At 43.3% G+C, this 20,815-nt stretch overlaps 1 protein-coding gene across 4 annotated transcripts in view; it reads right to left on the bottom strand.

Annotated features, from left to right (window-relative positions):
* Positions 1-557: 557 nt before the first annotated feature.
* The window catches only part of NALCN (sodium leak channel, non-selective), a 289,974-nt gene continuing 269,716 nt past the window's right edge, over positions 558-20,815 (bottom strand). For all 4 annotated transcript variants that reach the window (XM_042929986.1, XM_042930009.1, XM_042930002.1 and 1 more), the window contains 11 exons: positions 20,591-20,710; positions 17,032-17,100; positions 15,946-16,094; positions 15,010-15,103; positions 13,229-13,361; positions 12,441-12,556; positions 10,373-10,530; positions 6,713-6,863; positions 5,217-5,366; positions 2,780-2,897; positions 558-2,245 (listed from right to left, as the gene is read on the bottom strand). In XM_042929986.1, the coding sequence (XP_042785920.1) occupies positions 2,052-2,245; positions 2,780-2,897; positions 5,217-5,366; positions 6,713-6,863; positions 10,373-10,530; positions 12,441-12,556; positions 13,229-13,361; positions 15,010-15,103; positions 15,946-16,094; positions 17,032-17,100; positions 20,591-20,710 (1,452 nt within the window). In that variant the 3' untranslated portion in view covers positions 558-2,051. The remainder of the gene's footprint in view (positions 2,246-2,779; positions 2,898-5,216; positions 5,367-6,712; positions 6,864-10,372; positions 10,531-12,440; positions 12,557-13,228; positions 13,362-15,009; positions 15,104-15,945; positions 16,095-17,031; positions 17,101-20,590; positions 20,711-20,815) is intronic.

A 20,815-nucleotide genomic window follows, 5' to 3' on the forward strand; every position in this document is an offset into this window, starting at 1 on the left:
GCTTGCTGTCTGCTCTACTGGCTTCAGGAAACAGTAGAGAGGAGTCCCGCAGGAACTGCTTGGTTGTCTCACTTAATTGAAAATGTAGGGTGCTATGGCTTTAAATGCATTGCTATTTGGCCCTTTGCTTCACTGCAGAATGAACAACAATGATGTTCTGCTCAACACCAGTTAACAGACGTTGTAGGAAGGGCTCAGCAGTTTTGTGAGAATGAAGCTGTATTACTCAAGTGTAATGAGCCAAAAAATAAAATCTCGTTTTCATGCAGCATGAGTACAGGCCCATGCCCCAGCCATGTAAGATCCTTTTCTGTTTTATTGTTGGCTTGGAACGTATTCACTCAGCCTTATGGACACAAACCTGAAAGGAACATTCTGGCTTAGGAACTGAACTGAAATGAATATCAGGGACAGAGCTTTTGCCAACTAATTATAGACGGAATATTCAAATACAGAGTCTGCAAAGTGCCTGCTTCCTAATGATCCCACCCCCAAACCCCCTTCCCTCCTTCCACACACGAGGAAGGGTTTGGAAATGATCATCAACTCAGAGTAAATTCTTTTACAAAGTCAGTATTTATTTGATTTTCTTTATGTACAAAAAGTAAACTCCAACTGAACGTAAAACCAAATAAAATCCTTTTGGCTTCACTGACTTTAATTACCCATTATCCTAGAGTCACAATTAATCATGTAAACAAGAGATGGCATCACAATGTTAAGTTTGTTACACAGACAGGATTTGGCTATTTTAAGGATGTTAAAAGAGAAAATAGATTATAAAGCAACCTGGGTGTCAAAGGACTCTGAGATAATTGCTGCATTAAAAGAAATCATCTAAACAGCAAATCTCCAGCCAAAAATAATGTAGGTAAGGGCCTGGATGTGCTTCTACTTGGTTGACCCAGTATAAGGCCCAGGTACTGTGTAATCGCTTTGCATTTTACCTTTCTCAGAGCACATGGTGTGTGGAACAAATACAGCTGAGTTGTGGGGAACCTCAACTGTGAGTTCTAAGCACAATTTTACAAAATTACCATTATTTCCATAGGAGAATCTGGTAGGAGGGAGTCATTTTGAATTGAACATGGCACTGATGTGTTGGAATCAACTCATAATGTCTTTGCCAATTTATGGCAAAACCAACATACCCTGTGTAAGAAATGAAGCCAATGATACATCACGCACGTGATTTTTTTTTTTTAAGCTGAATCATGTAGTTTCACTCTTTTTGCTAAACTTAGTTATTAAAAGGCCTTCACAGAAACTCAACATCTTCAGGTAACCACGTGCCTAAAGCGATCTACGTACACGTCTGTTTTAAACTTGTTGCTCCTTGGGACAATTTCTTTGCCTGGTCCCTGCACACACAATTCTCTAGGAAGCAGGCAACAGTTTTTATTAGAGTGACTGAGTACAGAAACTGACTTGTTATGACTTCGGAATATCTTTTGCCTATTTTTAAGAATACCATGAGAAAAGGATTATACTTTTAAAAATTCAGAATCTGTAGTTTGTAAAACTACTATCATTTTAGTATGAGCTCAGTGCTGACCTTTTCAGATCAATCATAAATAATAATTTTCCCAAAGGAAGTATTTCTAGTAGAAGTGGGAAAAACAGGAACTAAGACTATAGCTACCATACCATAAATATCAGCCACTTTGGGCTTAGCACTCTTTCAGGGGGTGATAATACTGAGTAAGAGCATATATGAATATACATCTTAGTTTACAGACAGGATATATGAAATCTTTGAGTGATCTACATCTGGTATTGGGATAGTTCTCTAATATTACAAATGCAACCATTAGGCAAATTTTCTCAAACTCACGGTAACAACTCCCTGTATACACAACAGCCACCGACCAAGTTTTAGGCCTTCCTACGGCAGGACAAAAAGCAACTTAAAGACCTCTTGTGACGAGATAGAATTAAATGATATCTTAAGTATAGACTGCTCGCCATGGTCCATGGTCCATGTTAGACCACAGGAGGAAAATGCTAGAAAACTGTGCTCCCCATTAAACCTTGCACTGCGCTAATTCCACCTAAACGTCCAGAAGGTCATCGCTGCTTTCATCGCTCTCCACCGTCAGCTGCCGGGTCCACCACTTCTTCACCTCGGAGCCACACGACGCCATGTCGGTCATGGGGTTCATTTTGCACACTACGGATTTCATTGTTGTGCGCCCTGCAAATCGTAAGTTGACCGAAGACACTGAGTGGCTTATTGGTTTTGGTGCTGTGGAATTGACAAAAGTCCTATGAGCAACGTGGAGCTGTTCACCCCTTTGCAAGCCATTCCTGAAAAGCTGTGATAGTCCCAGCAGTAACAAGTAAACGAGTCCCCATAAACACGTCCTATCCATAGATGTTAAGTATGAAATCCTTCCAGCTCTTGGTTCTTTACATTCATCATGGACTTTAAAATTCTGTTCAGGGACAACTAGTGATACCATTTGAAAAACTGCTACTTGCCAGTTGCACTTTGAGATGACCACAAAAACTAAATAAGGTAAGATAAGATACAATAAAATAAAACATTCCAGTCTGGGCAAATATAAGTGTCATAGGAATACGGGTGAGTAGGTGTTTGTTAGTATATACAAAGAAAGAAAAACTACAAAGGAAAAGGGCAGATAGTGTCAGCAATAGCGAAGGGAGTCTGTAAATCACTTTAGGGGTAGACTTGAATTTGAAATCCGAGACCCAAAGCCCACAGGGTGTAGACACCTCTAGGACCTGAATCAATGGAGAAAGGACTCGGGGCACACACCTGAGGGCAGCCGCCACTGCCCGAACTTCCTTTGGGGTTTTCCGGGGTCTGTGGAGTCCTGCCGACTGCCCCCTCTGTCCGACAGCGTGGGGCTCAGAAGCTGCTGCTGGCTGCTGGTCTGCATGGGGGAGAATAAAGCAGTTACTGGCTCTTTGTTAACGCTGTGCTTCCCTCCTGTCCTCTGCACCAGTCTGGACCCTTATTTTATTTTATTATTTATTTATTTATTTTTTAGAGTTTAGAGTTTATTCATTTTTTTAAATATGAAATTTATTGTCAAATTGGTTTCCATACAACACCCAGTGCTCATCCCAACAGGTGCTCTCCTCAATACCCATCACCCACCCTCCCCTCCCTCCCACCATGGACCCTTATTTTATTTTAAGAAAGAAAGAAAACACAATAGGAAAAACAGTACTGGAGCCCCAGAGTCCACAATGGGGAAAGGAAAAGAGAAAATGGGTTCAGAGAGTCCAGGAAAGTGAGAGCCACCCCTGCACGCGGTGAAGGGAGGGGGCACAATTCTCCAGGTAGCACCTCCTCCAGGTATCCTTCCAGGACTCCTCCACTCCCATGGCTACCTCCCCTCTGCACCTGGGGTGTAGCTATGGACCAGGAAGGAAGTGGGGGGCAGCAAGGACTGCCCGGTTTCCTGAAAGTATATTCTTGCCAACCTATAGGTCAGTCCTAGCACTCCAGAAAGAGAGCTCAGCAGACCACACTCTCCAACAGCCCCAGAGGAGAATGAAGCTTATACCAGCCAAGACTAATGTCAGAGAAGAGCTGAGACTCTCCACACATTTTACTCAGTCTCTGGTGCCCCCCCTTTCCTGTCAGTGCCTCGGACCTCACATCTCTTTGGTATCCCCTCTTGGTTTTTTGGTTACCTCATGGATTTTTGTTGTTGCTGTTGTTTTGTTTTTGGTTTTGTTTTTTTTTACCTAAAAATAGACAGCTCTGCAATCATCACTTTGCCAGCCTCATCAGCCCTGCCTGGCTGGCTGTCCTGATCTTACCTTGGCCCCACACATGAAGCCTCTATGTCTCTGCCCTTTGCTGACTGTCCCTGCACAAGTCCCTGTTGTCGGTGGCAGTTGATTCCCACATGTTGGGGAGCCGACAACATGAAACCCACCCCAAACTGGGCTGTGGAACAAGGAATTCCCTTGAAGCATCTCGCTGGGCCATGGAGCCACAGGCTTCGGTATTTACTGCCGCCCCCTGACTAGGCCGCTACACATCACAAAGCCTTACTGTGCCAGGGGCTCATCTCAGAGTGCCTGATCGACTCCAGCTCATCCATAACTGCGCCCTCCTAATGGGGAGGCCCCCCGCCAGCTGCTGGTCACAGAGCAAGGTTCTCCAGGGTGTCCATGCCAGGCTTTTTTATGGACACGTACATTGAGTCTGGAAATGGAAATAAGCTTTGCCCTAGTGAAGAAGGTCCTCCCGAATTCCATATGCTCTTCCAATGCCCAACTAAGGGAGGACAAAGCCTCAATGAGTCTGACTGTTCAAGGAAGGTGGTGGTCAATTACAAACATTTTCACTGATTCTACTGCAAGTCCCTGGGACCTGGTAGAAGAAAGCATTTAGGGCAAAGCTTCGGGCAAACCATGTTCTCCTAAGTCAAGTAATATCACTGGACTCCGTTAAACCTGTAGAGATGTGATATTAACTCTTCAGACAAAAATCAATAGAATTAATGCGTTCAGAACATTAACTTTTTTTTTAGTATTCATACAACTCAGAATCAGAATCTTTTGAAATAACCCCAAAGCATTCCAAGTTGTAAAGGTCCAAAGATAATCTAGATCAATATGTTCCTTTTTTTTTTTTTTTTTTTACTTAAAAACTTCCAATTAGAGATACTGTCACCTTGGGGTGCCTGGGAGGCTCAGTCGGTTAAGCATCTGACTCTCGATTGTGGCTCAGGTCATGATCTCACGGTTCATAAGTTCAAGCTCCGTCAGGCTCTGCACTGACAGCATGGAGCCTGCTTGGGATTCTCTGTCTCCTCTTCTCTTTCTACCCCTTTCCTGCTTGCACTTTCCCTCTCTCTCTTAAAATAAATAAATAAACATTTGGAAAAAAAGAAATACTGTCCCTTGTTTGAAATGGCTATGTGAACAGCACTGTTTTATTTTTTATTTTAAAAATGCACGTGGGGCGCCTGGGTGGCTCAGTCGGTTAAGCATCCGACCACTCCACTCAGGTCATGATCTTGTGGTTCGTGAGTTTGAGCCCCGCGTGGGGCTCTGTGCTGACAGCTCAGAGCCTGGAGTCTGCTTCAGATTCTGTGTCTCCCTCTCCCTCTGCCCCTCCCCCACTCGCGCTCTCTGTCTCAAATAAACACTAAAAAAAAATACATAAATGAAAAATAAAAAATAAAAAATGCACGTAATATCCTTGGAGGAAGGATGCCTCATACACATACCTCAGGTTGCATATTATTATCCTGACTGTTAGCATTCATGTCCTCACTGGGCTGGGTGGTCTCGATACTGGGGGGATTGAGGAACCGGCTCAGCTCCTGCTGTTGGCTCTCCCTCAGACTGTGGATGATGCTGCATGACTGCTGCTGTTTCTATGGAAATATGATCATTCTCTCGGTAACGGAGAAATCAACCCAACATCCCCCTGTCCCCCAGCACTCAAATTGTATTTCCTTCTCTCCTCTCCAAAGAACCTGTATGCTCAGTGACCTCTTAGGAACTTCCAAATGAGGATGTTTAACTACTTCCCCTAGTTAAGTACCAGACTGCTATAAAGGCAGGCTTAGAGACCTCCCAACCCACGCTTATTTGCATAACAATGGGAATAAATATGTTCATTGATGCTAGCTCCTGTTGTATTTAAAACAGAATTTTTAGATCACTAACTTGGGTGTTCTATATTTTCCCTTCTTATTTTGCTCTGTGCTCATTCAGCCAATATGGATCACCCTTTCTGCGTTGTTAGAGGCAGAGAGCTTTGGATGGATGAGTGAAACCCTTGCTCTTGTCTTATTCTGGATAGAGGCAGGCCTGTCTGTGTTGACACACACTTGGGAACATGGTCTGGTGCTGAGCCAGCTCCCTGTGCCTTCTTGGGGTCTGTGGTGGGAGGGGGGGAAGGTTGGGTCCCCAAAGTGAGCAGGGCTATGATATAACTATTGTCTTGTTATAGGAGGTTGGAGTGTTTTGTTTCCCTGGGGACATTTTCTCCTCCAACAGATATGTTTCTGCTGTTGATGTTGTTCTGAGAAACAGGATTTAAAAAGTGTATTATATATAAATGTTTAGTAATTAGTGTGATTCTTTCATCTGTGTGTGAAGTGTAAGTCAAAAGCATAATCATAAAAATAATTATCTAGTAGAAATGCCTAGTGTAAACACAGTGTATGCCAACACAGTATATGTTCATTGATTTAGGAGTCAGAGAATCCTATAAGCTTATAAGTCTAAAGGCAACAGACAGATCATTAAATTCCCAGGAGACGTGGCCTTTGTTAAAGACCAAACAACATTATCAATGGAATGGTGGAATTTTTAGGAGCGATTTAAAAGTAGTTTTGTAAACTCGGTTGCCAGTCATCGTATAGAGATTTGGGCATTTTGAACAGTTGAGTTTGATAAATGGAGATCACAAATATTTTAATAAATATTTGTTCAGTAAACTGCTTTTTAAACATCAATGTTCTGTTATAAAAATGTGATTCCACGGCAACGCCTTATGGACTCTGCTAATGAGGGCGCAGCTGGGTCTGGATGAGAGCTCAGGTGCGAACCAGGTGGCCATCACAAGGGGATGAAGCTGACACAGTTGAGGGGCTACGAGGCTAATCACAGAGCATCTCATTCCGCTGTTCCTGAAGCTCTTTTGTTTTGTCCCTCCTCCTCCTTCTCCTTTGACAGGAGGAAAGAAAAACCCGGATGCTGCCAGTTGACTCACAGCTCTGATGCGCTTTAAACACTTTTTCAGCCACATGCGGATGGTCTGCTTGGCCACCTCCTCCTCGATGGTGTACTCCAGCTGCTCCCTGGCCAGCAGCTCCTCCAGCTGCAAGCTCTTCCGGATGTCAACCGACCTGTAGGACAGCATGCTGGGGGTGGGGTGGGGGGGACACACAAGAGCATTCTAGGTCGGACTCATTTGGGACTCTGGTGGAGATCTCAACTTTCAGAGAGGACACCACTCAGTCCAACCAAGGTACTGTTCCTATGCCACTGGACTAGTTATGTCACCTCCTCTGTAAGATGGGGACAGTCATGGTCTCTGCCTTATTAAATGACTGAGTTAATACTTGGGTGGTACTTACAGTAGTAAGTGCCATATAAGCGTTTGTAAAACCGAAGGTCTAGGCTGGTCCCTGATCTACATTACCAGCTGCTTAAGGCTCTGGAATGTTCCCTGTAGAAGGAAGACTGCTCTGTCTGTATACTTCCTTCACCTTCAGTTCCAGGTGGGGATGGTCAGTAAGGGTTGGCTAAGGTCAAGCTTCCTGCCCCCCGCCCCTGCCATTTCCCTCTCCGTCGATCCCATTTGTGCCCCCGGATCTTCCTCATTAATTCTGGTGGGTGAAAGGTCAGGGTGGAATACTTGCTCCCATTCTGCCCTAGGCGCAACAGGTTCAGGCAGGGGCACATGAAGCCAACACAACCGATGTGTCGCCTCAGGGCCCCTGGGCAGTAAGGCAACTGCATCCAGGCTGAGGGGTCTACAGCCAAAGAAAAACACAGCCCCTCTGCCCCTGGTGCTCGCCGGTGCTGCCACAGGACCCCCGGTTGGCGCTCAGCCCCTGCCTGCCCCTCCTGTGAACTCAGTGCTGCCTCCACTGCCCATATCACAGCACGGAGGTGCTCAGGAGTCCTCCCCATGCAGCACTGGCACCCCAACCTTCTCTTCTTTGCTAGCGCTCTTCCCTCCTTGGAGGAGGGAAATGTGTCTGCTCTTCCTCTCTTCCCTGCCTCCTCCAGAATCTCATCAGTGCCAAACTGTTTTCATCACTCCTGAGCTGCAGGGATAGGGAGGGGCAATCCAGGCCCCCATTGGCTTCGCCGGGGTCCATCTTATCGGATGCCTCTCTGTGTTCCGGAGAGGCCGAATGAGAACTGCTGACAGCGGGGTGTCTACGTGTCTCCCTTTGACCTAAAAATATTCGTCACCAGGAGGAAAGATTTGGTGACATTCTGAGATGGCGTCCTCTGCTAGTCATATGTATTTTCTGCCTCTTCTTTTTCTGCCCTTTGGCTTGCTCCTGGAAGAAGGGAATAGCGGGAAGTAAACTGGGAAACTTGAGAGAACTTCTCCCGGGTCCTTCCTGTTCTTATTTTCAAATTTCAGTCCCAAGCATATTTCTGTATACCTGAGTGCTTCTGAATGTATGACACCATACCCAGCCCTTCACCAAATATTTGCCACATGATGAAAATAGCCACTTCTAGAAGAGGGCCATGACTTTTCCTGCGGACAGACCTCTTTGAGAGTGGGGCCCATGGGACTTTTCATAGAATAACATTTTAAATGCATAAAATAAAATATCTCTTATTACCAAGGAAAGCAATTATATTCAAATACAGTGCTCATATTATTTTCTTTAAAAAGGTGATGATAGAACGGATAAAGAAGATACAGTATATATGCAATGGAATATTTCTCAGCCATAAAAAAGAATGAGATCTTGCCATTTGCGACAACATGGATGGAGCTAGGGGGTATCATGCTAAGTGAAATAAGTCAGACTGAGAAAGAAAAATACCATATGATTTCAATTACACGTGGAATCTAAAAAATAAAACAAAGCAGAAACAGACCCATAAATACAGAAAACAAACTGCTGGTTGCCAGAAGGGTGGAGGGGAAGAGGGTGAAAGGGAGAGGGAGGATACAGGCTTCCAGTTTTGTAATGAATAAGTCACGGGGATGAAAAGTGCAGCATAAAGAATATAGTCAATGATGCTGTAATAGTGTTGTATGGTGACTGATGGTGTCTACTCTCGTGGTGAGCACAGCATAACATACACAGTTGTGGAATCACTATGTTGTACACCTGAAACTAATATAACATTGTATGTCAACTCTATTTTAATAAAAAAAGAAATGAAATTAATTTTAGAAATTTTTAAAAAGATGATAGAGTAACATAAGTGCTTCTTTATTAATGCATTAAATAATAACATCTAGCTGAGGTCAAAGGACTACTGTAATTTAGAAGCAGTGGTGAGTATAGAGGATATTGAAGATTATCAGCCACGTCAGCGATGCCATCTGAAAATATCTATGATTTCTGCTGGTGGCAGAGATGCAGGTTATTATTAACACTGTGGGGCTTGCTGCCTGCATTCATCACTGAAGAAAATGCTGCATTTCAGTGAGTGATTAATGACAATAGAGATGTGATTGTTTCCAAGCCCATTGACCTCTGGATTTGATCCATGGATTCCTGTTTAAATTTTTTTTTAACGTGTGTTCATTTTTTGAGAAACAGAGAGAGAGACGGAGCACAAGTGGGGGGGGGGGCGGGGCACAGAGAGAAGGGAGACACAGAATCTGAAGCCAGCTCCAGGCTCTGAGTTGTCAGCACAGAGCCTGACATGGGGCTCGAACCCACGAACTGTGAAATCATGACCTGCGCCGAAGTTGGAGGCTTAATTGACTGAGCCACCAAGGTGCCCCTATAGATTCCTGTTTAAAAAGCTGTTATGGATTGAATTGTTTTCCCCCTAAAAAATCTTTGTTGGAGTGATGACCCCCAGTACCTCAAAATGTGATCTTATTTTGAAATAGGTTACTACAGATGTGATTAATTAAGAAGAGATAATACTGGACTGGGGTGGGTCCCTAATCCGATACGAATGGTGTCCTTATAAAAGGGGAGATTTGGACACACATGCGTAAGCACACACGCACACGCACACGCACCCACACATGCGGGAAGAACGACACGTGAAGGTGAGGGCAGAGATCAGGGTGATGTTTCTACAGGGATGGCAGCCAACCCCTAGGAGCTGGCAAGAGGCTGGAAGAGTCCCTCTCACAGCCTCAGAAGGAACCAGCCTTGCCGACCCCTTGAATTTAAGCTTCTAGCCTCTAGGACTGTGAGACAATACACCTGTTTCAACCACCCAGTTTATGGAATTTCGTCCTCCTTGTCCTGTGTGGGGTCTCAGTGAATGTCTGGAAAGTGTGGTTTGCCAGCCAGCTGGGGGCGGAATCATGGAGCAAATGAGAAGATCTGGATTGGACTCCAGCTGGACCACCTAGTCACTAAACTCCCCCAGACCAGCTCCTCCCTCACAGAACGAGGGGAAGCTGTGCTCCCCAAAGCCCCTCATCTCTCCCATCAGGATCTCCTCAGTCATATGGGGCACCTCTGGGGATGTCAGGCCACTGCTTCTCCCCGCTCCTGTGTGCGGCACTCAGACACGGCCCTTACAGGACAGCGACAAAGGCCATGTGGAGCCTGAGCAGTGTGGCCTCACCTTATAATCTCAATGAGTGTGGCATCTTGGGCTGTGAGCCCACTTGTTGGTTGTATTTCACAAGGTCACAGCTTTGGTTTCTGCACTCACTCCAGCTCTGTGACCCAGGGTTGTGAAAACTCCCTCGTACCTTAGGACATCATGGAAAGTGACGTCCCCGCCATTATGCAGTCTCTCCATTTCATAGCACATGTGCTTAAACAGAAGTTTGTCTTTGTCGAGATCCACCTCCAGCCTCCCCCGCAGGAGCCTCAGCAGGAACTTCACACGGAAAGTCGGAATCACCCCCTGGGGGGCAGAGCACAATAACTGGTAAATCATCTTTAGGCCATAACGATTCACTTGGGGTTCTGTTTTCACAGAAAAAAAAATCACAAAAAAGAAAAACGACACCAGATCTTTTTCTTAAAAGATAGCATAATTAGCACTGGGAAGTAAGGAAGTTGTTTGCCTCCCTGGAGTCTGGGTCAGGAGGGTGTTTACTAGAGAAGCACCACATTGAAAGCCGAGCACTTAGATTTTCCACTGGTGCTTCTCTGGTTCTGTGGGATCTTATAACCTGGCAGCATTGGGAGCCTAGGAGGCTCTCTGCCTCCCTGGCCCCAGCCCTTGCTTTACCAGGGTTTTCCTCTCCTGGTCTGTTTCACTGACTCAGCCTCTGCTCATCTATTTCTCTAAAACACACGCTGAGTGGGTTGCTAATGCATTATCGCAGAAAGTACAACATTCACATGTACATGATCCTCCTCTTCACTTAGCGTGGATGCTACAAACTTCTAAACATTTTTTATAAATGGCTTTTCTAGGGAATGATCACTCCTTTTCAGGTCTTCCCAATTATTAGCACAATTACATACAAGAGAATCTGGTCAGAGCGGCTCCAGATTCTGGAATATCAAACACATGTCGCTCCCTTACGGGCAACACAATCCACCGTGCCAGCCTGGCTCTGTCTTTGAATTAAGGCATTGGGCTAAAGGCAGGGACATGGGTAACCGTGTTTTCCTGTCAGTTAGAAACACCTTAACATGTGACTCATGGTGCCATCTTTGATGTGTGCATCCAAGGAAAGCAGGTTCCCGCAGGCAGTGGTCTTGGAGAGGCAGGTGGATCAAGGGGAGATAGGAGAGCTAGGCCAGATGGCCACACGTGCAGGTCACTGTCTCAGAGAAAGCCCCCCTGAGACTGGTGACTGCGGAAGTGGGGGGTGTTAGGGAGAGGGGGACAAAGGCGGTGAGGAAAGCCAGGCATTACTGTGCAGGCCTAGCTCAAGACGCCCCCTTCCTTAGCTTGTTCTGGCTCTTTGGTCTTCACGCCCTCTGTGAACTCTTCCTGCAACTGTTTTTGAACCTACCCATGGTAGATTTTCCCATGGTAGAACTTTCCTTGTTTTTCGGATGTCGGGTTTAACAACACCTCCCCAGCCAGACCGTCACGGCCACCCCGCTAAAGTAGCCTGCCCTCCAGTCCGACTGGTGTCTACCATATTACCAACCGCAAAGTGCTTATAGCTTCTTGAGATAATGATTATTATTATTTCACGTTATATTGTTTGTCTCCCAATGTTAGAATAGAAGCTCTGTAAGCATGGGTGACTTTCCATTGCGTTCACTGCTGTATCCCCAGCACCCAGAACTAGGCCTGAGTATTTGCTAGGGATGAAGAAAGGGGAAAAGAAAGAGCAGCAGCAGCAGCTAGAGAATGAGATATTGTTGCTTTGGCTAATTCCAGGAAATCTTGGGCAAGCTTTATGGTTAAATCATTCAAAGAATAAGTCCAAAATAATTTAAAAAATAACCTTCAGAAACCACTAAGTAGTTCCTTTGCACTTCTAATCAGGATTGCTATGTGTGGCTGTTTGTGGCTCTGTATTACGCCATCGCTCTGGTGATCTGAACTTCACTACTTCTGCTGCTCTCATCCTAGGGCTGGTTTCCTCAGAGCTTCCTTGGTTTCCTCTCCTTGATGACTTTCTGAATGTCCAAGAAGAGGGCATCCACGGTTGGACAGGGGACCATTCTGTCCCTCTCCCTTCCTAGCATATTTTGCTGAACGGTCAATGATGGCTTTCTACAATTCACAATGGCCATTCCAAATTCAATAGATGTCTACTGGTGACAGCAAGACTACTTAAATGTCTGTGGCAGGGCAGGGAATCTCTTTGGGGGTGGGCATGAAGCAATGGCCCCCTTTCCTACCTCTCGTTTATCATCCACCATATTCCATATGATTTGAAAGTGGCGAAGATCGTTGTAACTTAGAAGCTGGTCCTCCTCTGTGGAATAAAACAAGGAGAAGTTCTCCACAATGATGGCTAAGAAAAGAAAAAAGAAAAATGGAGAAGTTAGATAATTATGCTAATCTGTCATTTTTTAGAAAAAGTAAAACATCTATTATAAATAATGGATTTTATCACCTACATCACAAGCCAAATTTTTCAGTGTTTTTTAGTGTGTTTTCCAAGTTGGCATATCTTACTTACACTTGGATTAAGCTATTTATCCAGCTCCTGCCTTTCCAAAACATGAGGGTCATGAGCATAAACACACATTCTGTGTGTGGAGATATCCATGCCAGCTGGCTTTCACTCTTAGTTGACAGTTCCAGGGCAGTATTTAAAGGTCAGATTGGGTTCTGGGTGGCCCCACACCTGGGTGAACACCATGTATCTTTCAGAAACATAACTGTGATGTTTCAAGGCCATAAAGGTAGCCCTTTCTGAGATTTCTTCAACTCAATCCATGAGAAGAGCTCTTTTGAAATTAATGATCATAATTAATAGGACAACTCTTGAAATTGCAATCAACTGTCATTAACATGCCTTTCAAAGGTCTTTTCAGCTTCTGGATCGAGAGGCAACAATTTATAATTAATGCCATGAAATACCCGCCCCAAGCAATCTGGGATAATTACTTGAAAATTGTACGTAATTATCTAAGTACCTGGGTTTAAAGATATTAAAACATATTCAGTGAACATCACTTACCTACAAGCAGATTTAGCATGATGTAGGCAATGATGACATAAAATGAACAGAAATACATAAGTGCCCCAGCGTAATTTCCGCAGTCTGTTGCCCAGTATGTGAATTCATCTGGAGTACAAAAGGGAGGCTGGACCTGTGGGCGATGGGGGAGAGGGAGGAGGGGTCAGAGTGAAGAATACAAATTTGTGCACATGCTATAGTTTGTGAACTATCCCTCACCACATAAAACATAACAAACTTCAAAGTTAATCTCCCAAAAGCCACGTACATTGAGTACATCATCCGTGGCAAAAATCAAAAAGAATCTTTCCTTTATTCTACACTGCTAGTCAGTCTCAGGGAATCTCAAGTTCAGTGCCATTTTAGAAGCATAATGAAAATAAACTCCCTTTCTTCCAAGACACATTCTTTCTGCCACCTGCACTAGTCCTGAATGGTAAGTAGTTCTTGTGATGGGAGCTGCAGAAAGTCAAAAAAAGCATTTAAAAAATTTCTTTGACCTAACTAATGGGTTAAGCTTTATGAAGATTTGTTATACATAGCAAATTCACATTCAAATTGTGTAAGAAGAAACCAGTAATCTTCATTCTTGGGGCACCATTATGGGACTTTACAGAAGAGCACTAGACTCAGGTTATCAAAAGTCCCCCCACCCTGTTTTTAGTGGCCCAATAAAATGCCGTCACCTCAGAGAAACCTGGCTTCTTTCAGCCAGAGAGACTAGCTCCTTCTTCCGCAGAAGAAGCAGTTGTAGCACTCTGCTTGTTGTATATTTAGAATCTATTTAATTCTGCTTCATATTATATTTGATTTGGTAAATTCTGTCCCCATTCACTCATGCATAGAGTTCTTTAGCTCCTACTATGTGCTGGATTTATACCCAATGTTGGAGACAGACAGGTAAGCAAGACATAGAGTCTGTCCCTCCTTCATGTTGCTGACGGTCTAAAGCTATACATGGGAGCCACGGACTGCATGTGGCTATTAAAATGTAAATGTATGTTAATGAACATCAAATACAGTTTGATGAAATTTAAAATTCAGTTGCTCAGGAGCACTAGTCCCATTTCAAGGGCTCAGTAACCACATATGGCTACTGCATTAGACAGAGCAGATTGCCATCATGGCAGAAATTTCTTTTGGACAGTGTTGTTCTGGAGGTTGAGAGAGAGGAAATAGAGATGGAATAATCAAGCCAGTAATTCACTATAGCTGTGATACATGCTACAAAGGAGAAACACAGAGTGCTGTAGGAACATGTCACTGCAGTCTTAGTGTGGGGCAGGATTCCTGATGGAGCCGATGCTTTAAGGGAGATGTGAACACGAGGAGGAAAAGGGAGGGTGTAGCTCAGGGCCTTGCCGTAAGCACCTTGAGCATGCCTTGGAATCAGGGAACACCGAGCTCCTAGCATATGGTCCAGTATAAGCCAGGCGCTCAGTGAATATCTGTTGAATAAATTCAATTAAAGAAGAGGAACTCCCCTGTTTGTACTTGACTGCCAAAGTGTTAAAGGTGGGAGGGAAAGAACAATGCCAACAGAATGCGTATCTGCCAGATGGAACCACAATAGCTCAAGCTGGGTTCACTGGATATTCTTCCTGCACATGGCCATATACTGCAATGTAAAAGGATGCAACTTTACGGACTAAATAGCCAGGATAGGTGTTTTGTACACAAAGTCTTGATGCTGACGAGGATAAGGCTGCTGATATACTGCACTGCAAAGAGTTTCATTTGGTTCTAAGTTGATGCACTGTTAGTGATGAAGAGAAGTTTACCATACAGTCATGCATAATCTTATTCCAGTCTTCGCCTGTGACGATTCGGAACAGTACGGTGATGGCTTTGCCAGCTGAGGAAAAGTTTGCATGCCTAATGAAGGAGGAAAAACCAGAATGTGGGTAATATAGTTGGTCATGAAGTAGTAAGGTATTACCACTAAAGCAGGTAGATTTTGGAGCAGATGTGGTTGTTAAGTCACCATGTCTGAAGGTTATATCTTCTTAATTTGTTATTCACACTTGCCCTCAAGCATAGCTGTCTAACCCAACCCTAGCATGGTGCCACCATTTTGTGGCCATGCATCTTGAGTGGCTAAGGGTTCCAATTTTGACAAGTAAAACTGATTCCTTCTTTCACATGGATTTTGCTATAAAAAGTAGAGCTGTCATGTATCAAATAAGCAATCTCTGCAACAAAACACATCTGTATATAATGTGTTGTATAATTCCTTTTTAAAAAACTATGAAGTGCTTCCCAAAATTAAAGATAATCTCTGAAAAATGCTTTTCGTATATAGTAACCATTTTGGGAATATAGTTTCCCATGTTTTGCTTTGTTAAAAAAAAAAAAGAAAACCCCAAATCAGTTCAAAGTGTAATTTAAAAAAGAATATGTTGTTTTTTGGCAGTAGGTGGATAGAAATTCACCGGGAAATTACAAGTGGTTATTCCTGTGTAGTGGTAGATTTGGAATTATGGGTTCCTGTTACATTTTGGTAATATTACGGAGACAAGGTTTCTAAATTAAATGTGTAGACTGTTTTTAATTAGAAAAATGTCATTTAAAATTTGGACGTTTTGTTTTAGTTTCCAACTCATTGTTTCCCCTTCCTCCTGTCTTTGATAGACAAAAGTCATTCAGGTTTTTATTCCTGATTTCATGACTATAAAAGTTTGCTTGATAAATGAATAGGGAGAGAAATCCACACCAACCTGTTAATGTTCTCTCCATACTTCACAGTACCAAATAAAACAACTCCAGCAAAAGCATAACACAATAGCAGTAGGAACATTCCCACTATGATAAAGAAGCTTTTGTACATGCTGACGACCACCGTCAGGAGAAGCATCTTTAGTGTTACCTATATGGAGATGTGGGGAGACAGAAATGAATATTTAATTCACTCAGCCATGGGGAGCCTGGGAAGTAAGTAACAGGTAAGCAGGTGGCACGAGAGTGACCCTCGTTTTAAAATTGCTTTGAATTAGTTCTTAATAAAGGGTATTAATCTAAATATTATTCAAAAAACATTAGAGAGAAATTCGACTTGTATTTCCAACTGTTCAGCCTTTTCAGCCAAATTAATAAACGCCTCTCCCTAAAATTCCTTGCTTCTATTTTCTCTACTCTTGCTCCCCGAGTCTCGATGATAAGGGCTGTATATTTTTGGCCTATTCCACCAAGTAGGCTCAGGATTCTCCCACAAACAGATGTTCACAAAAACAAACCTAACCAATGGCAAAATACTAAATACCATCAAATAGCACGTATTGAATACGTGAATATATGGAACGTATATGAAACAGTGTCAGTAGCGAAAAAGGAAATTACATTAAAAAATGAAAAATATATGTGGAATATATGCATGAACAATAGCAAAGAATATAAAGAAATCTGGGGTCATAGAATCACGAATCTTCACTAAAGATGATTTTTCTTTCCAGTAAAGTAAGCTTATTCAGATAGAAACAATAAAAATAAAGAAGTATTAAGAAAGAGCATTGGTTTTCGCTTTCATGCCTGAGATGTTGTCTTTAGTTGATGACTGAGTTAATTTAGCCAATATGAAGAAGAAATAAAAGAACAGAAATGTCAGGAGATGTATCACAAGATAACTAAGCTGCCGATTCATTTTAATATTCAATATTTGCTCATTTGGACTTAGGATGACTACCAATTTGTTAACTTCCTGAAGTTAACGCCCTGAAGACCCAGATGGACAGCTGAAGTCAATCAGGCATTGCTCCTTTCTTCTGTGCATATGCAACCGTTGATAGTATCCTTTACAACGTACTCACATGCTTTCCACAGATAGAGAAAAACCGGAAAACAATCACGCAGGCACCCATCATGTAGGTATACGCGTTCTGAAATTTAAACAGAAGAGAGCCACTCGCCACATGCACAGGAGATCTTGTTACAATTCCAGTTTTCATTTTAAGTCTTCTGTGAAGTCTACTGAGTAATTAGTTTAATAAAATGTGAAAATTCTTATAAGAAATTTATCTTTAAAAGGTGCTGAAAAGGTCACTGCCAAAACTCATGAATAAATATTAGCTATAAAATCAAATCTTAAATGAAACTTCGGTCTCTGTTTTGCTCAGCTGAATTCTGTATTTTAAAACTAAAATAAGTTTTACATAAAATAGTGACTGGCTCCTTTGAGGAGCAAGAAAAACTCAGGGTAACAGTGCAACATGAGGATGTCAAGTGAGACCAAAAATGCAGGAACCCTGGCAAAGAAGGTCTAGAGTTGGAAAAGATTGCAGGAGGTCAGCTTCCTCTTCTCAGAAGGTCTCCGGAGACTTTGGAGACCAGCCGGCCACATTCGTGTAAGCTGATTGCAGAGAATGTCTGTCCTGCCCAGAAACACATCCAGCTCATTCTTCAAGTGTGTAATCGGCAGCAAGAGATGACTGGGTGCACTTTATGACTAAGAAAGCTTCATCTCAGAAACAAAGATCCCACCAGCTAGAGCTGCAATAACAACTGTGGCATTAAACTGATGCCAAAGCGTGACTTTTCTCAAGGAGTCTCGCCTCGCCAAATGACAACTGTCACATATGGGCCCCCGGGAAGGGGGTCCGCTGAATATCCTTGAGGTACAAGGAAATGAATGTGTCTGCATAGAAATAGCTTAGATGGGAACAAATACTGCATCTCCCTTCACAATAGGCCACAGAGAGTGCAAAGTAGAGTGGAGGATGAGTGTTTTTCCAGGATGGAAGCTTCTTGGGAAAGAACAAAAGCAGTCGGGCAGAATAGGCAAGTTAGTCTTTCCCGTGTGAGATGTCCTCTCTGGGACATCTAGGATTAGGAAGCCTGCCCTACTCTTCTTTTGGACCAAATAGTTTTTGGCTATATTTGTCTAGGGAAAGCTAAAAACATGGACCTTTCTTCCCCTTTCTATGTTAGTTCCAGATTTGCTATAGAGGCTTTCTCACTTCGCATTCTGGAAGTGACAGCACCCCCATCCTTCACCTGGTCCTGAGAAGTCCCGTCCAGACCTTGTGCCATGTGCCCCTTGCTCCTTCTACTCCAGGCACACTATTTCCTTCCCGTAGCATTCCATCACAGGGACAGCCACCAACATACCCTCATCCTACAGGCTGAACCCAATCGTCACTTCTGCAGGGACACTTTCCAGAACCTCTCTGACGCAGCCACCTCCCACTCGTTTGTGTCATTGCAGGAATACGTGTCTCTCCTCCATCTGCCTCACTATGGCTGCAACTCTCATTGACTTGGGAGCGTTCCATGAATGTCTACTTGTCCCAAACCACACCTGCCCTCCCAGCCTCTTGGATCATGATGAAACATTCTGGCGTGAAACTTTGAAACGAAACAAACAAAACAAAACACAAACTTTCCAGGCTGTGATGTCCATGAGAGCAATGACTGCCTTTGTTTTGATCTGTGCATTCTTCTCAATCTCCAGCACGGTGACTTACACATCTTTAGTGCTCAAAACCACTCATTATTCGAGGAAATGGATCAGGGTGACTGAGAGCCCACCTAGGCTTGGCACAGCCCCTGATGCTGATGGTGACAGTTGTTTTAAGAAGGACACTCAATACCTATCTGCCTGAGCACGGAAATTTCATACTAAAGCACACCCTTTGTGAGGTACAAATGGGTTCTCTGTTTGATGGAACTTTTCTGGCATGACTCTAACACCGGGGAGGATGGAAGAACAGATAGAAGAGAGCAGGAAAATGAGATAATATTAATTTTGGCTGGCGTTGAGGAAGAGTAACAAAAAAGAGAAGGTATTGATAATGTGTTGGGGTGTTGTACTTTTTACAGTTAGAAAAATTTCACATGTTACGGGTGCCTGGGTGGCTCAGTTGGTTAAGTGTCCGACTTCGGCTCAGGTCATGATCTCATGGTTTGGGAGTTCGAGCCCTGCATTGGGCTCTGTGCTGACAGCTCAGAGCTTGAGCCTGCTTCAGGTTCTGTGTCTCCTTCTCTCTCCACCCTCCGCCCTTGCACTATGTCTCTCTCTCTTAAAAATAAACATTAAAAAAAAAAAAGAAAAATTTCACATGCTTTATCTTTATAATGCCCATGTAGAATGGATAGATTATGAAGTTATATCCCCAAGTTCAGAGCAGGGAGCAAAAGATCACTGAAGACAAATAACTTGATCAAGCCTGGAAAATGGTGGAGCCCAGAGTAGGGGCTTCTAGAACTCCACTGTCCAGTATGGTAGCCACCAGCTACATGTGGTTACCGAACACTTGAAATGTAGTGAGTCTAGATTAGGATGTGCTGTAAATATAAAATACACATTCAATCAAAGATTTAGTACCAAAAAAAACCGGATGTAACCTGTTTTCTTAATAATTTTTATATTGCTGACATATTGAAATGATAGTACGTTAGATATGGTAGCTTAAAATACATTATTAAATTCATGCCATCTGTTCCTTTAAAAAAAGTTTATTTATTTATTTTGAGAGAGAGAGAGAGAGAGCCCATGCAAGTGGTGGAGGGGCAGATAGAGAGGGAGAGAAAATCCTAAGCAGGCTCCCCACTCTCAGCACAGAGCCCAATGCAGGGCTTCATCCCATGAACAGTTGAGATCATGTCCTGAGCCAAAATCAAGGGTTGGGCGCTCAACTGACTGAACCTCCCAGGCGCCACAACATCTGTTCCTTTTTAATTTTTTTAATGTGGCTCCTAGGCAATTTGAAATTACATCCGTGGTCACATTTTATTCCTACTGGACAACACGGCTCTAGATCTCAATCAGACATATCCACGGGTGTAGGTTTTGAGCTGGACCACAGACTAAATGGAAGTTGGAGAGGCTCAAGGCATTTTAGGCAAGCTGGCGAGAACTCAGGTATAAACACAAAGAACGATATGCTTTAGAGAAAAGGCTGCTGGATATTTAGTAGAAAATAAGGCTTCTAAAGTGCCTGAGAATCCCACTGTGAAATACTGATTATAGTGTAGTCGCATTGATGCTACATTTCAATTCAAAAGACTGGGTTTGAGTTTTCTGATACCAGCTTGCATGTGAATTTAGGCAGGTCTCGTAATCTCTGTTTCCATTTTTTTTTTTCTCTCTCTTATTTTCATCCTTTGGGAAAATGAGAGTTAAACCAGACATTTTCAAGTTTCTCCTTCTGATTTGCACACTCTAGGACTCTGAGGGGCCAGATTTTGTTTGTGTGAAGAGTGTAGGGGAATGTACATGCAAGCATGTCTGAGGGCCTATCACGGTCAAAGCTGGATGTAGGAGGTTAATCAGACACCCGAGGGTAGGCTGACACAGAGGGAAATGAGACTGGAAACAGGGTTACCTGAACTGAAGTTATGAGCTAAAATAAACTTTTATTACATGCATACCAGGAGGGCAAAGTGAAGTACCACCCAGACCACGCCAAGCGATGTCACCAGCAGGTCGTACCGGTTTCTTCTGCTTTGCCAGAAGCCGGCAGGCGACATTGCTATGATCTTCATTGTAACCTGGGGGAAAATAATGTAGACAGTAAATAGAGGCTGAGTGTTCAACATATATTGAAATGTGTTAACTTAAGGCACATAATTTTACATCATTTTAAATTAATGTAA

This window comes from Panthera leo, chromosome A1 (assembly GCF_018350215.1).
Source record: "Panthera leo isolate Ple1 chromosome A1, P.leo_Ple1_pat1.1, whole genome shotgun sequence".
Classification (NCBI taxonomy): domain Eukaryota; kingdom Metazoa; phylum Chordata; class Mammalia; order Carnivora; family Felidae; genus Panthera; species Panthera leo.